Source organism: Priapulus caudatus, unplaced genomic scaffold (assembly GCF_000485595.1).
Source record: "Priapulus caudatus unplaced genomic scaffold, Priapulus_caudatus-5.0.1 Scaffold131, whole genome shotgun sequence".
Taxonomy (NCBI): domain Eukaryota; kingdom Metazoa; phylum Priapulida; class Priapulimorpha; order Priapulimorphida; family Priapulidae; genus Priapulus; species Priapulus caudatus.
Window position 1 is genome coordinate 214,315 of NW_014577192.1, and position 12,533 is coordinate 226,847.

General features: G+C 49.5%; 1 protein-coding gene across 1 annotated transcript in view; it reads left to right on the plus strand.

Annotated features, from left to right (window-relative positions):
• The window catches only part of LOC106805879, a 15,575-nt gene extending 3,410 nt beyond the window's left edge, over positions 1 to 12,165 (plus strand). The window contains exons 3-8 of the mRNA XM_014807649.1: positions 8,487 to 8,834; positions 9,190 to 9,663; positions 9,948 to 10,073; positions 10,547 to 10,664; positions 11,083 to 11,198; positions 11,534 to 12,165. Coding sequence (XP_014663135.1) covers positions 8,487 to 8,834; positions 9,190 to 9,663; positions 9,948 to 10,073; positions 10,547 to 10,664; positions 11,083 to 11,198; positions 11,534 to 11,814 — 1,463 coding nt within the window. The 3' untranslated portion in view covers positions 11,815 to 12,165. The remainder of the gene's footprint in view (positions 1 to 8,486; positions 8,835 to 9,189; positions 9,664 to 9,947; positions 10,074 to 10,546; positions 10,665 to 11,082; positions 11,199 to 11,533) is intronic.
• The last annotated feature ends 368 nt before the right edge of the window (positions 12,166 to 12,533 follow it).

A 12,533-nucleotide genomic window follows, 5' to 3' on the forward strand; every position in this document is an offset into this window, starting at 1 on the left:
GAGAGAGAGAGAGAGAGAGAGAGAGAGAGAGCGCGCGCGAGAGCGAGAGAGAGAGAGAGAGAAAGAGAGAGAGAGAAGAAAAAGAGAAGAATAAGGAGAGAGCGCTATTATGTAACTGTTTGGCTGTTAGGTTGCTCGGTGTGCGTGCGCCAGCGCTCCAGCTATATATGACGTTGTTGATGTTAGCTGTTTCATGTGACATGTCTGCTCATGTGAGCTGCGCCATAGCGTGCACACATCTCTGTAGGGGGCCTACATGCACACATGCGCATTTGTTTAACAATATTATATTTATATGTTATTTTTGGCTGTTTGTCGCTACTTTCACCGCCTAACTTTTTATTATTATTACAGTATTATTACAAATTCACTACCCATTGCGTGTTACCCATTAGTGAGATCTACTTTTCGACGCCAATACCAATTTCATTAGTGTGATCTTTGCGGTCATCACACGCCGATGCAGCGAGCGGCGGACGCACGCACGCACTGGTGCACGCACGGACGCGCGCACGGACGCACGCCCAGATACGCGCACGGACGCACCCACGGAGTCACGCACGGACGCACGCACGGACGCACGCATGGATGCACGCACGGACCCACACGCGGAGTCACGCACGGACGCACGCACGAACGCACGCATGGATGCACGCACAGACGCACACACTGAGTCACGAACGGACGCACGCACGGAGTCACGCACGGACGCACGCACGGAGTCACGCACGGACACACGCATGGATGCACGCACGGACGCACGCACGGACGCACGCACGGACGCACGCACGGAGTCACGCACGGGCGCACGCACGGACACACGCACGGGTGCACGCACGGACGCACGCACCATACACACACACACACACACACACACACACACACACACACACACACACACCACACACACACACACACACACACACACACAGTATGATATATATACATATATATATAATATATATCGTTTTCGCCGCCGCCGGTAACACGACGACTCCCGTCGATGGTGAAGTGCGCAAGCAGGTATTAACAGCTGCTATGCTGGCTGCATCTCACGCATCTTGTTCTGCGTATAGAGTTGACTCGCTCCCGCCACTACGCGCCGCAGAGTGTTCCGCGCTTACAAGCCTCATGCAGCAGGATTCGCATATCGATGCTGGAACAGAAAGATAGAAGAGGAGAGAGAGAGAAGAGAGAATGAGAAGATCAAGAGAGAGAGAGAGAAAAAGAGAGAGAGAGAGAGAGAGAGCGAGACGCAGACTCAATAATCCGCGGTAGCGATTCCGTTATGAAATTTCGTAGAGGCTCCGGTGTCCGATCGATACATACACGCGCGCGTGCACGCACGCACGCACGTTCGTACGTGAGCGCGCCAACGCACACGCACGCGCGCGCACACAAATACAAATAAAACAAACAAACAAAGACACACATGCACGCGCGTACACACGCACGCACTAGCGCGGGCACAGACACACAGACAACATACTATTTTGACGTTGCATAATTGGCATGTCGTGGGGGAGCGGGCGGGTGCAAGAGAATTACGCGCGGGAAGGTAGAGGCGGTGAGCCTGCCCCGCAGCGAGACTGGTGGCCGCGACACAACAAGCCGGCTTGATGGGGTTTTCTCCTTGGTGCACCTGGCACGGGAAGTTACGAGTGCGCTCACGCGTGTTCCATTAGGTAGATGGCGACGGATATAGCGCTTGATCCTTATATAGCGAGTGTTGGCAGGTAGCGCGTCTGCACGTACGTACGCGCACACATGCGCGCGTACCCACGCACACACACTCGCACGCGCGCACGCAGACACACGTAACACGCACGCACGCAAGACACACGTAACACCACGCACGCACTTATACACGCATCGCACTCACTCATATACGCACCACACACACACACACACACGCACGCGAGCCATCGCACGCCACGCCCACGCACGCACACACACACGCGCGACGTCTGCACGGCGCACACACACACACACCACAACACACACACACACACACCACACACACACCACGCGCCGCAGCGCGCACACACGTATCCCACGACGTTTCAGCGGTCAAGCTTGTGTACGCTAATCACATTTCACCAATGGAACTTGTCGCTGCCATTTCAGCTTAATCATGGATCGCGCCGCCTCACTATTTGCCTCTGCTAATGATACCAGCACGCACGCACATGCACTCACGCGCGCATGCCACACACGCACGCACGCCCACACGCATGCACGCACGCACGCACATGCATGCAGCGCACGCGACACACACTCACGCACTCACGCAGCGCACGCCACACATGCGCGCGAATACACTTCACGCGCCGCACATACACGTTCACGCACGCCACGCACACTCACGCCACGCACGCATGCAGCCACACACGCGCGTATATACACTCGACGCCACGCACGCGCGCACATACACTCGTGCCAAGAACGCACGCGCGCGCGTAGATACCCTCGGATGATGATCTCATATAGGAAGGTACCTGACACAGTACGGCGTTCAATAAGAAGTATAAGTAATATTAATTCGCCTGCATTCATTCTTTAATTAACTATTACGATTTATCAATTACAATATGAATGATAAATTATACGCGAATCGGCCGTGTTCGCGGGAGTGGTCTTCTACATTAATTATTGCGCCCAATTAGAATTACCATAATACGATGGCGCCTTCAATATATTACACTACGCGTAGGCAGCACGTAATTCGCCCTGCCAGCCTATTGGTGACGAGTGCTACACACCATATTATACCTATTAGCAGAACGCTCACACTTCGGCAATTAACACTGTGAATATAACTATTCGAAAAGCTTGACCAGAGATCATTATGAAATCTTATTACTGAAATCATATTAGCTGAGCGATAGTACATTAGAGAAACCTGCTATTCTATATAGCTGTTAACCATACCAGTGCATAGCCACCATGTGATGTCGTATTTCGGCATTTAGGGTGCAGCTGTGGCTGCCAGTGCGTCTAGATTCAGGCCTGGGCCTAGCATCATCATTGCGTACGCTTAAGTACCGTGCCTGCGTGCCTAGCGCCTGCGCTGCCTGCAGCTGCAAACTGCTAACCGAAGACATTTACTACGTAAGGGTGAAACTTCCTATTCTGTCATATTTACAAAAAACACACAACAACAGCCCAGAGGCAGGAAGCCAGCAGCAGCAGCAGCAGCAACAATAACAACAACAACAACAACAAACAACAACAACAATGCCAGCCATTTAATTAATAAGCAGCCGATATCGGTAGATATCCTGACAAATAGTTCCCCGTTAAATATTTATCGCCACTCATCAATCATTCCATTCTGCTCAAATTCTAATTTTTTAATAAGACCACTCCGTGATGGCTGGATTGTTGTGAGCATGTGGACTTCGGCCGCTACGTACATTTTAAATCGGTTCATGATATCGACACTGAAGCATCAAACTTTTTTCCTATTGCCTAATCAGCTGCGCTTTTTCATGCGACATCTGATGACCTATATCCGATCCTCTCATCGTTATCTTAATAAAGGAGAGGGTCTTCCCCTCCAGGCACGTCGCTCTGTTGTATACTTCTTGATCTTCTCGGAATCGAATCGCTCACTTGCTTTCGTCATCCCACTGCTAATATTTCATGACCCCTCCCCCTCCTCCCCTACGCTTTTCCCAATTAACCTTATTCTTCCAAGCCGTGCCGAGAACGCGAACAGCTCTTATTACTCATGGCTCCTAGTGTCTTTAGGAAATGAGATTTTATCTTTATGTTACCATGTCGCAGTGAGTGTTACTTCTCATACGTATTATCACCATCTAACACCCTGTCTATATAAGACTAAACATTTTACTACTCAGTTAATCAAATTGTTCAAGTCGGCACGAGATCGTAATCCTTCTACAGCAGTCTTTCCTGCGGTTTATATATATAGAATTGTTTATTCTAAGATCGACACGCGTAATGCGTTTTAGATCGACAGGCAAATGTTTTGATTAGCTCATGAAGCCGCGACTTTATTCCTTTAAACGTGGGCTCACCATTGCCTCCATCCATCTCCGTCCTCAGCATCGCCGATAGCTAGCAATTTGTTTGTTGTTCTAATGCCATATTCAAGCAAATTTGCCAATTCCATTTAGGGAGAGCGTTGACGGAGCGTCATTTCTTGCTAAGCTCGCTCGTTCTCCAGTCTAATTTAAATCCGCGCGTACTATGCCTTTGCCGTCTGTCACGTTATTCGGGAGAAAAAAAATTCATCTTACGACGAGACTTTCATTTTCGAAGCAGCCCAGTTTGTCAACTCGCCTTTGAGATCTCGTCATCACTTCATTTCCACGTTCCTCTGCACTCCGTTGTACATTTTAATATAAATATCCGCGTCGAGATTAGCTTTGTTTATGTTAATGGTATGTCGTATATCAGACGGTTTTTTATGTTTCATAGTTGTTGGCGTTGTGTTAGTGTGTATTATGTTTTTCTTCAACATGCGTCGTAATGTAACAATTAGGCGAAGTATTTTATCGATCGCTGTGCGCGCATCGTTGTTTTCGCAGTACTTACTCGCAGGTGAGAACGTACGCATTGCGATACATACGACAGCCGATCGTTGACATTCAGGGCATTACGAAATGTACGGAGAATCGTGAAATATAGCTGGCGTGTTAATTTATACGGGTTTATTTTTTAATGATCATCTTTTCAAATTTTAGCAATTGGTTACGGTCACACTTTCGCCGCAAAAGTGCATTGCGCCTCAACTGTGCGCTAAATATTACATGTTCACAATATCGGACGTTGTACGTTTAAAGCCAGCTATCGGAAAGACGGCAAGCTGGTTCGCCGAGACGAATGTAATTAGAAGGACAATAAGCTCGACCTGTGACGGAATGGCTATACCGAGGTATGCATTAATAATTAATTATTGTAATTAATGTTACATTGCGGCACCGCAGCGGCGAACCGCGCGAACATCGGGCACGAGCGCATAGACGCACTGAGGCGCGCGCCGCGCTAGCGCACGACACCGCCATAACACTACACACACACACACACACAACACAACACACACAGAACACACATACACACCACACACAACACACACACATCCAACACATCAACACACACACACACATACACAACACACAACAACACACACACACACACACACACACACACACAGCACACACATACACCACACACACACACATACACATACACACACACACACCACACACACACATACACACACACAGCGTCACACACACACACACACACACACCACACACACACACACGCGGCGGCGCGCGCCGCACGCACGCACACACACACACACGGCAGGAATTGTCTCCGCTAAGCGATTGCGGGACTTTGCGTTTGAACAGCTAACGCGATTAAATGCGGCTCGAAGCTTGATGTCGTCTTGATGTGTTGGCATTCATCTTCACCATCGCGGCATTAACTTGTCGCCTCAATCCAACCGCTGCCTTTCCTCCGGGTCTATCCGACAGGTGCGTTAAACGAAAGCACAGACACTTGGAGCGTTTCAATAAAATATATTTCTAAATAATATACGAATCGTATTTAACTTATGCAAAGTCTCAATGTTTCTCTACTCTGCTTTTCGCTCCTATTATTGCCTGACAATTTTCCTGTATATGGCGTGCAGATGCCTGCTCTGCAAACAGCCCACATGTACACCGCACGCACGCTGCGCCCACACTGAGCAGCATAATATATATATATATAATATATATATATATATATGTGTGTTGTGTGTGTGTGTGTGTGGTTGTGTGTGTGTGTGTGTGTGTGTGTGTGTGTGTGTGTGTGTGTGTGTGTGTTGTGTTGTTCCAAGTGCCTCGGTGAACGAAAGGCTTGAAAGGCGCTCAACGAGAGATTGAGATGGAGGTACGAGGAAAGAGATGGGGAGGTAGGGAGAGATCTGATGGGAAGAGAAGAATAAAAGGCCGGAGGAGGTGGAGAGAGGGGGATAGAGGAAAGGTGGAGGATGTGGAGAGAGAGCGCGAGGGAGAGGATATATGAAGGAGGTGGAGAGAAAGGGAGAGAGGGGAGAGACGGAGGAGGTGGGAAGAGAGGAAAGACGAAGGAGGTAAAAAGAGAGGGGGAAAGAGGAGAGACGAATGAGGTAGAGAGAGAGGGGGAGAGAGCGGAAAGAAAGGAGAGACGAAGGAGGTGGCGAGAGAACGAGAGAGGAGAGAGGGAGGATGTGAAGAAAGTGTGAAAACAAAAAAGGTCAAACGAGAATAGACGCGCGCACACGACCACCCAACAGATATATACACGCCTGCGCAGACACACAAATATACACACAGCGCGCACGACACCACGTTACCACGACCAACGAATGCACACGATCTCGACACCCGTCACCACACGCAGCGTACACAGCGAGCACCACGTCACTACGACGCCGCACACACGCACGTTAACACGCGAGCACACACTCGACACACCACGCGCCACTACAGCGCACTCACAGACGCAAGCACACGCACGCGCGCGAAACCGCTCCGCGCGCTAATACAGGCGAGAGACAAAGTAAGAGAAAACCGAAAACTTGAGCGACAGAGAGACGTAGTGAGGCAGATATACAAGGGGAGAGGACCATTGAGAATAAGACAGAGAGGGCTAGCGAGAGGGGGAGAGCCAGAGAGAGAAGAGAAAGATAAAAAAACAGAGGAGAGATAGCTAGCGAGAGAGGAGCAGAGCGCAGAGAGAAGAAAGAGGGAAAACAGAAGATAGCTAAGCTGCAAGAGAGATGCAAGAGAGAGACAGAGAGAGAAGAAAGAGAGAGGAATGCAAGAGGAGAAGAATACTGAGAGAGGCTAGCGAGAGAGAAGAGACAGATAGAAGATTGAGAGCAGCAGCAAAGAGAGAGAGACGCGCGCCGAGCCAAGCCTGTGATAGCTACACCGCGTGTGTATGATCATGTGCTGGCTGGGATAGTGTACCAGTACGCACTAGTTAAACACTGTGTAAGCCTGTGATAGCTACACCGCGTGTGTATGATCATGTGCTGGCTATAATAGTGTGCCAGTACGCACTAGTTAAACACTGTGTAAGCCTGTGCTAGCTACACACGGAGTGAGAATGCGCTAGCTACACACTGTTGAGCATGTGCTAGTAGCTTCACAGTGTGTGAGAATGCGCTAGGTAAACACTGTGTGAACATATGTTAGCTACACAGTGTGTGAGAATGAGCTAGCTATACACTGCGTAAGCCTGTGCTAGCTACACTGTGCGCGATCGTGTGCCGTAACCTCGCAGTGTGTGACTGTGGACTACCAGCATCGCGTGTAAGTGTAGCATATCTAATCAACCAGCTAGCTAGCCAGTCAGGGATACAATCAGCTGACTGGATAGCCAGGCCACAAACCACCCACCCTGTCACCCCCGCAGCCGCTCAGCCAGCTAGCCAGCGAACCAGCCTAGGAGTGCGGACAGTCTCGACAGGCTGTTCAGTATGCGCGTGCACCTATGAGAGCGTATGGTGTTTCCTGGTCGTCGCGTCGCGCCGACACGCCAATCCTTTTAGCGATGTGTTCCTCGCATCCCATGGTGAGCGCCTCGATGTGGCTCATGTTGCTGCAGCTGACCACTCTCAGTGGATGTCGGCAAACCGTCGCCGTGTCGGGTGAGTATACGGTCGCGACCTTAAGAACGTCGGCATCGTCATCGTCGTCGTCGTTCGTCGTTGTCATCTCTGTCGTTGTCATCATTGTCGCCATTGTCGTTGTCGTCGTCGTCGTCATTGTCGCTGTGGTCGTCGTCACGGTCGTCATATCGTCATCGTCGCCTATGTCTTTGTTGATGTCGTCGTCTTCATCGTCGGCACTATCGTCGTCTGTCACACACACATACACACACACACACACACACACACACACACACACACACACACACACACACACACATACAGACACACACACACAACTCTCTCTCTCTCTCTCTCTCTCTCTCTCTCTCTCTCTCTCTCTCGATTTCACTTTCTTTCTTCTCTTTCCTTAACCTACCCTTTGCTCCTTGTTCTTTCTCGTTATTTCTCTGTGTGTATGTGCGTGTACTTGTGCATGTACACGTTTAGTTTTTTATTCTCTAATTCATCTAGCTAACCGCTTGATGCAACGTGTATTTTCGTAGAGCATACTAACACTACTACTACTACTACTACTACTACTACTACTACTACTACTACTACTACTACTACTACTACTACTACTACATATTACTACTACTACTACATATTACTACTAACCGGTATGTGATTAATGTTGCGCGTATTTTCTCATCCGTGGCTTCTCCTGACCAGCCTGCCAGTATCGTGCGTTTGCTATCTGCTTTGTGCTGCCACCTAGCTGTGATCTAAAACACACCATCTACGCGTGAAACGCCCATAGCTTCTCAAATTGCTAACGAACATGCAGAGACGATTGTTCTCTCTTACCCTCTTTATGTTTTTGCAGATCCCTGCAACAGCGAGTACGGATGTGAAGCAGATGGCAGCGTGACGGACCCTAGTGACTGTCGCTACTTTATCATCTGCGAAAATACGGACACGATGCACGCTAAGCGGACGAGGATGGCCTGTCCGAACGGACTCGTCTACCGCCAGGAGACAAACTTGTGCGACTGGCCCGACAGTTTCTCCGACATTTCTGCCATCTGCAATTGCGGTGAGATGACACTGACGACACCGACGACTGCACCGGAGACGACGACGATGATAATGGAAGAGACGACGACGATGATGATGGAGGAGATGACGACCATGATGGTAGAGACTATGGCAGCGGAAACTGTGGCAGAAACAAGTAAGCATATCAGCAATTTTTTACTCTTATTTAACATTTTTTAACACACTTTGAAATGCCTCTCTTGTTTATATATCTCGTCTTGTATAGCTGTATGCCTCGCATCTTTATATATCTAAAATTCTCTGAAATTCTCTGAAAATCTCATCCTATTACTTTGTATTTCCTTTTCTTTGTTGCATTGCCTTTTTCTCTAGGTCTCATTCTGTCACTATATTCTATATGCGCCTCTCCCTTGCATTGCATCAATTGCTATTGCATAACACCTCGTATCCGTTGTATAGTTACCTTGTTACTCGCATGTTAATGCTATCCGTACTACCCCATCATAAACTTCTCGCGCTTCACTATTTAGCTCCCTCGTGCGACACGCAGGCAGTCTGCACCGAGGACGGTAACATTGCCGACCCGGCCGACTGCCGTTACTTCATCATGTGCGCGCACGTCGGCACGTCGTTCGAGAAGCATTACCAATACTTCTGCGGCGCCAATCTTGTCTACGACCCAGCCGTCGACGCATGCGCGTACGCGAGCGAATTTGAGTTGACAGACCGTTGCAAGTGCGGCGAGTATGACACATCCATGACGACGGCTATGCCGGACGCTACCACTGACGCAGCCACCGACGCAGCCACCGACGCAGCCACCGACGCAGCCACCGACGCAGCCACTGACGCAGCTACCGATGCGACCACCGACGCGGCTAGCGACGCTGCCACCGACGCTGCCACCGACGCAGCCACTGACGCAGCCACCGACGCCACAATTGCACCCGATTCGACCACAAGCAGCACCATGTCGCCGCCCGATCCACAGCCTCTAATTCCAGGTATGTTCATACCCCGCGACTCCGCGAAAACGCGATACCTTGTGTTAAAATTATATATCGTTCACTCGCCTGGTTGTTCGAGATTCTGAGTCCCGATTCTTGCTTTTCTTGTATGAAAAATAATGGCGAAAGTTGCAACGCATGCGCTTGTGAACAGTCAACATATGAAATATTGATAAAAGATTGCATTATAGTTTCTGCGCTCCCGCTCCGCTATGTAAATGAATGACGAGAGAGAGAGAGGCAGGTATTATAATTACATGCGCTGTCCCCGCATCGCGCAGGTCTGCCTGGCAGCTGGTCTTCCTACGACCTCCAGTTCACTCGGCAGAGCACAGAGGACTACGTGCATTTCGTCCTCTCGTCTCCATCCCCGACATTCACCATCAGCTTCTGGTTGCGAACTACGGGTAAGCGCACACGCACGCACACACACACACTTACACATACGCAAGCGCACGCGCACGCGCACGCGCACGCGCACACGTGTGCATCTACACGCACACGCACACGCACACACACACACACACACACACACACAGCGGTCGTTCACGATCTGTACGACCGATGCTATGCTGTTTGTTCAACTAGAGCGCGCATGCGCGTTTATTACCGCAATAATACAAGCAATACAGGGATCATCGTCTCGTGATCACCAATCGCTACATGAAAACGAGTCATTAACGCACGGCTAGGTTCATTCACGTGTCGCACGCAGACCCGGTGTGCTATATTACGACGATGATAGGATTTAAGGGGGCATTAAATAATACTTATAATGCTACAGGCAATAGATATCCTCAGAGTAAATATCTTGGTCATTATCTTGCAACGCTCGGTGCTTGGGTTGCAATGACGTCACCAGGCGTTAAATTATTGACAGATACGACTCCGTCGCCTCGTCGCTTGACTGTGATATCGTTACGGATATGGGAAAGAATGTTATCGCTTGGCTTGGTGGACGATACTCTACAGTTGCTTTGCGACACCTCCGGCACACAGTGAGTGACAGCTGGCGATATATATATCGGATAGCGAATGTCTCCTTGCCAGCAGCATCACTCCGCATCTTCCCCGTCTGCATCCGCCCGCATCCTTCACCCCGGCATTACACCGCATCCTCCACACCTGCCGTTTCTCAACACCTGTACTAATTACGCCGAGTAATGTTACCTGAGATGCATTAAGACTGCATACCTAGAGAAAAGGTTCATACAAATGTCTTAGCTATGATTACGGAAGTGAGGTTACTCATACTCACGATGTAGCCTACGTTATAATGAGCCTTCGCGTATTTTACAAAAGCGTTGTTCGATATCATATTCAAGCAAACGTTGGAAGTGGAAAAGGATTTGCAAGCAAAAGAATTTTCCGAAAGTAGGGCCCTTAATCACAACGCCTCTCTTGATTTTTCCTCAGCGCGATTCCAGCACCAATGCTACGTGACGGACACTGGCATCTCGTTGCTTTCACTGGGAATTGTAATACCGGAGATTTTGAACTATACATCGATGGCAGCATACCGTTTATGATTGGTAAGTAGAAAAACCACTAGCAGCCTTTCTCTCTCTCTCTCTCTCTCTCTCTCTCTCTCTCTCTCTCTTTTTCTTTCTCTTTCTCTCTTTCTTTTTCTCTCTCTCTCTATTTCTTTATCGCACACCCTATAGACACACCCGTTATGAATATTCCCGCTTGCCCGGCGCCTGTCACCGTTCTCTACTCTATCCATCTTTCATTCCCGTTCTCTCTCTCGCGCTCTCTCTCGCTCTCTCTATCTCTCGCGCACGCTCTTTCTCTCTCTCTCGCTTATTTTTCTCATTTGTTTGCATTTTCTGCCGTACTTTACGCCGATACTTTCACCTTCTTCCAGGTCATATTGATCCGATACTCTTCCCCCCGTCCGACAGCGACGGTAATGTAGTCGTCGGCCAGCAAATCCATCCCACGGAGCACGAATTCGATCCGCAAAACAGCTTTGTCGGCGAGCTGAGCGACCTAAACGTCTTCAACTCGCTGCTGACGCGCTTCGACGTGGCGACGTTGCGCTCCACATGCAAGTCCGGCGCCGGCGATCTCGCCAGTTGGTTCGACTTTAGAGCGGGCGTGCGCGGTGCCGTCCGTGTGCACCAACCGTCGGCTCTGTGCCAGTGAGCGCGCGTGCAACAACCGTTGGCAATTTAACGTGACTGCGCGTGCAACAACCGTTGGTAATTTAACGTGACTGAACATGCAACAACCGCTGGCATTTTAACGTGACTGCACATGCAACAACCGCTAGCAATTTAACGTGACTGAGCGTGAAAGAACCGTTGGCAATTTAACGTGACTGCGTGTGCAACAACCGTTGGTAATTTAACGTGACTGGACATGCAACAACCGCTGGCAATTTAACGTGACTGGACATGCAACAACCGTTGGCAATTTAACGTGACTGCGCGTGCAAAAACCGTTGGTAATTTAACGTGACTGCACATGCAACAACCGTTGGCAATTTAACGTGACTGCACACGAAGTATTTGCTAGTCTAGTACTGGAGAAATTAGCGTTTGGATGCGCATTGTGAGCCTTTAAACGCGTGGTTTTATGAGCGAGCTGTCGGATAGCGGGCACGAGGCATTTCTTTTCGCGGTTGATCATGAAACGCGATGTAATTGGCGCGTTTTCATCGCTTCAAGCATAGAGATACTGACATTTTAACGTGTTCAAAGCGCGGGATGGAGGACGTATTTAGTTTTAACGTGCTTGGGGCAACTAAGCGAGTGGGTTCTTAAATTCAGAGCCGTTTCATGGCACACCCGTGGCGATAGACTAGCTTTTATCGCTGACCCTGTCAGGAAACGCACGCACGCACACTCCCACGAGCGTCATTG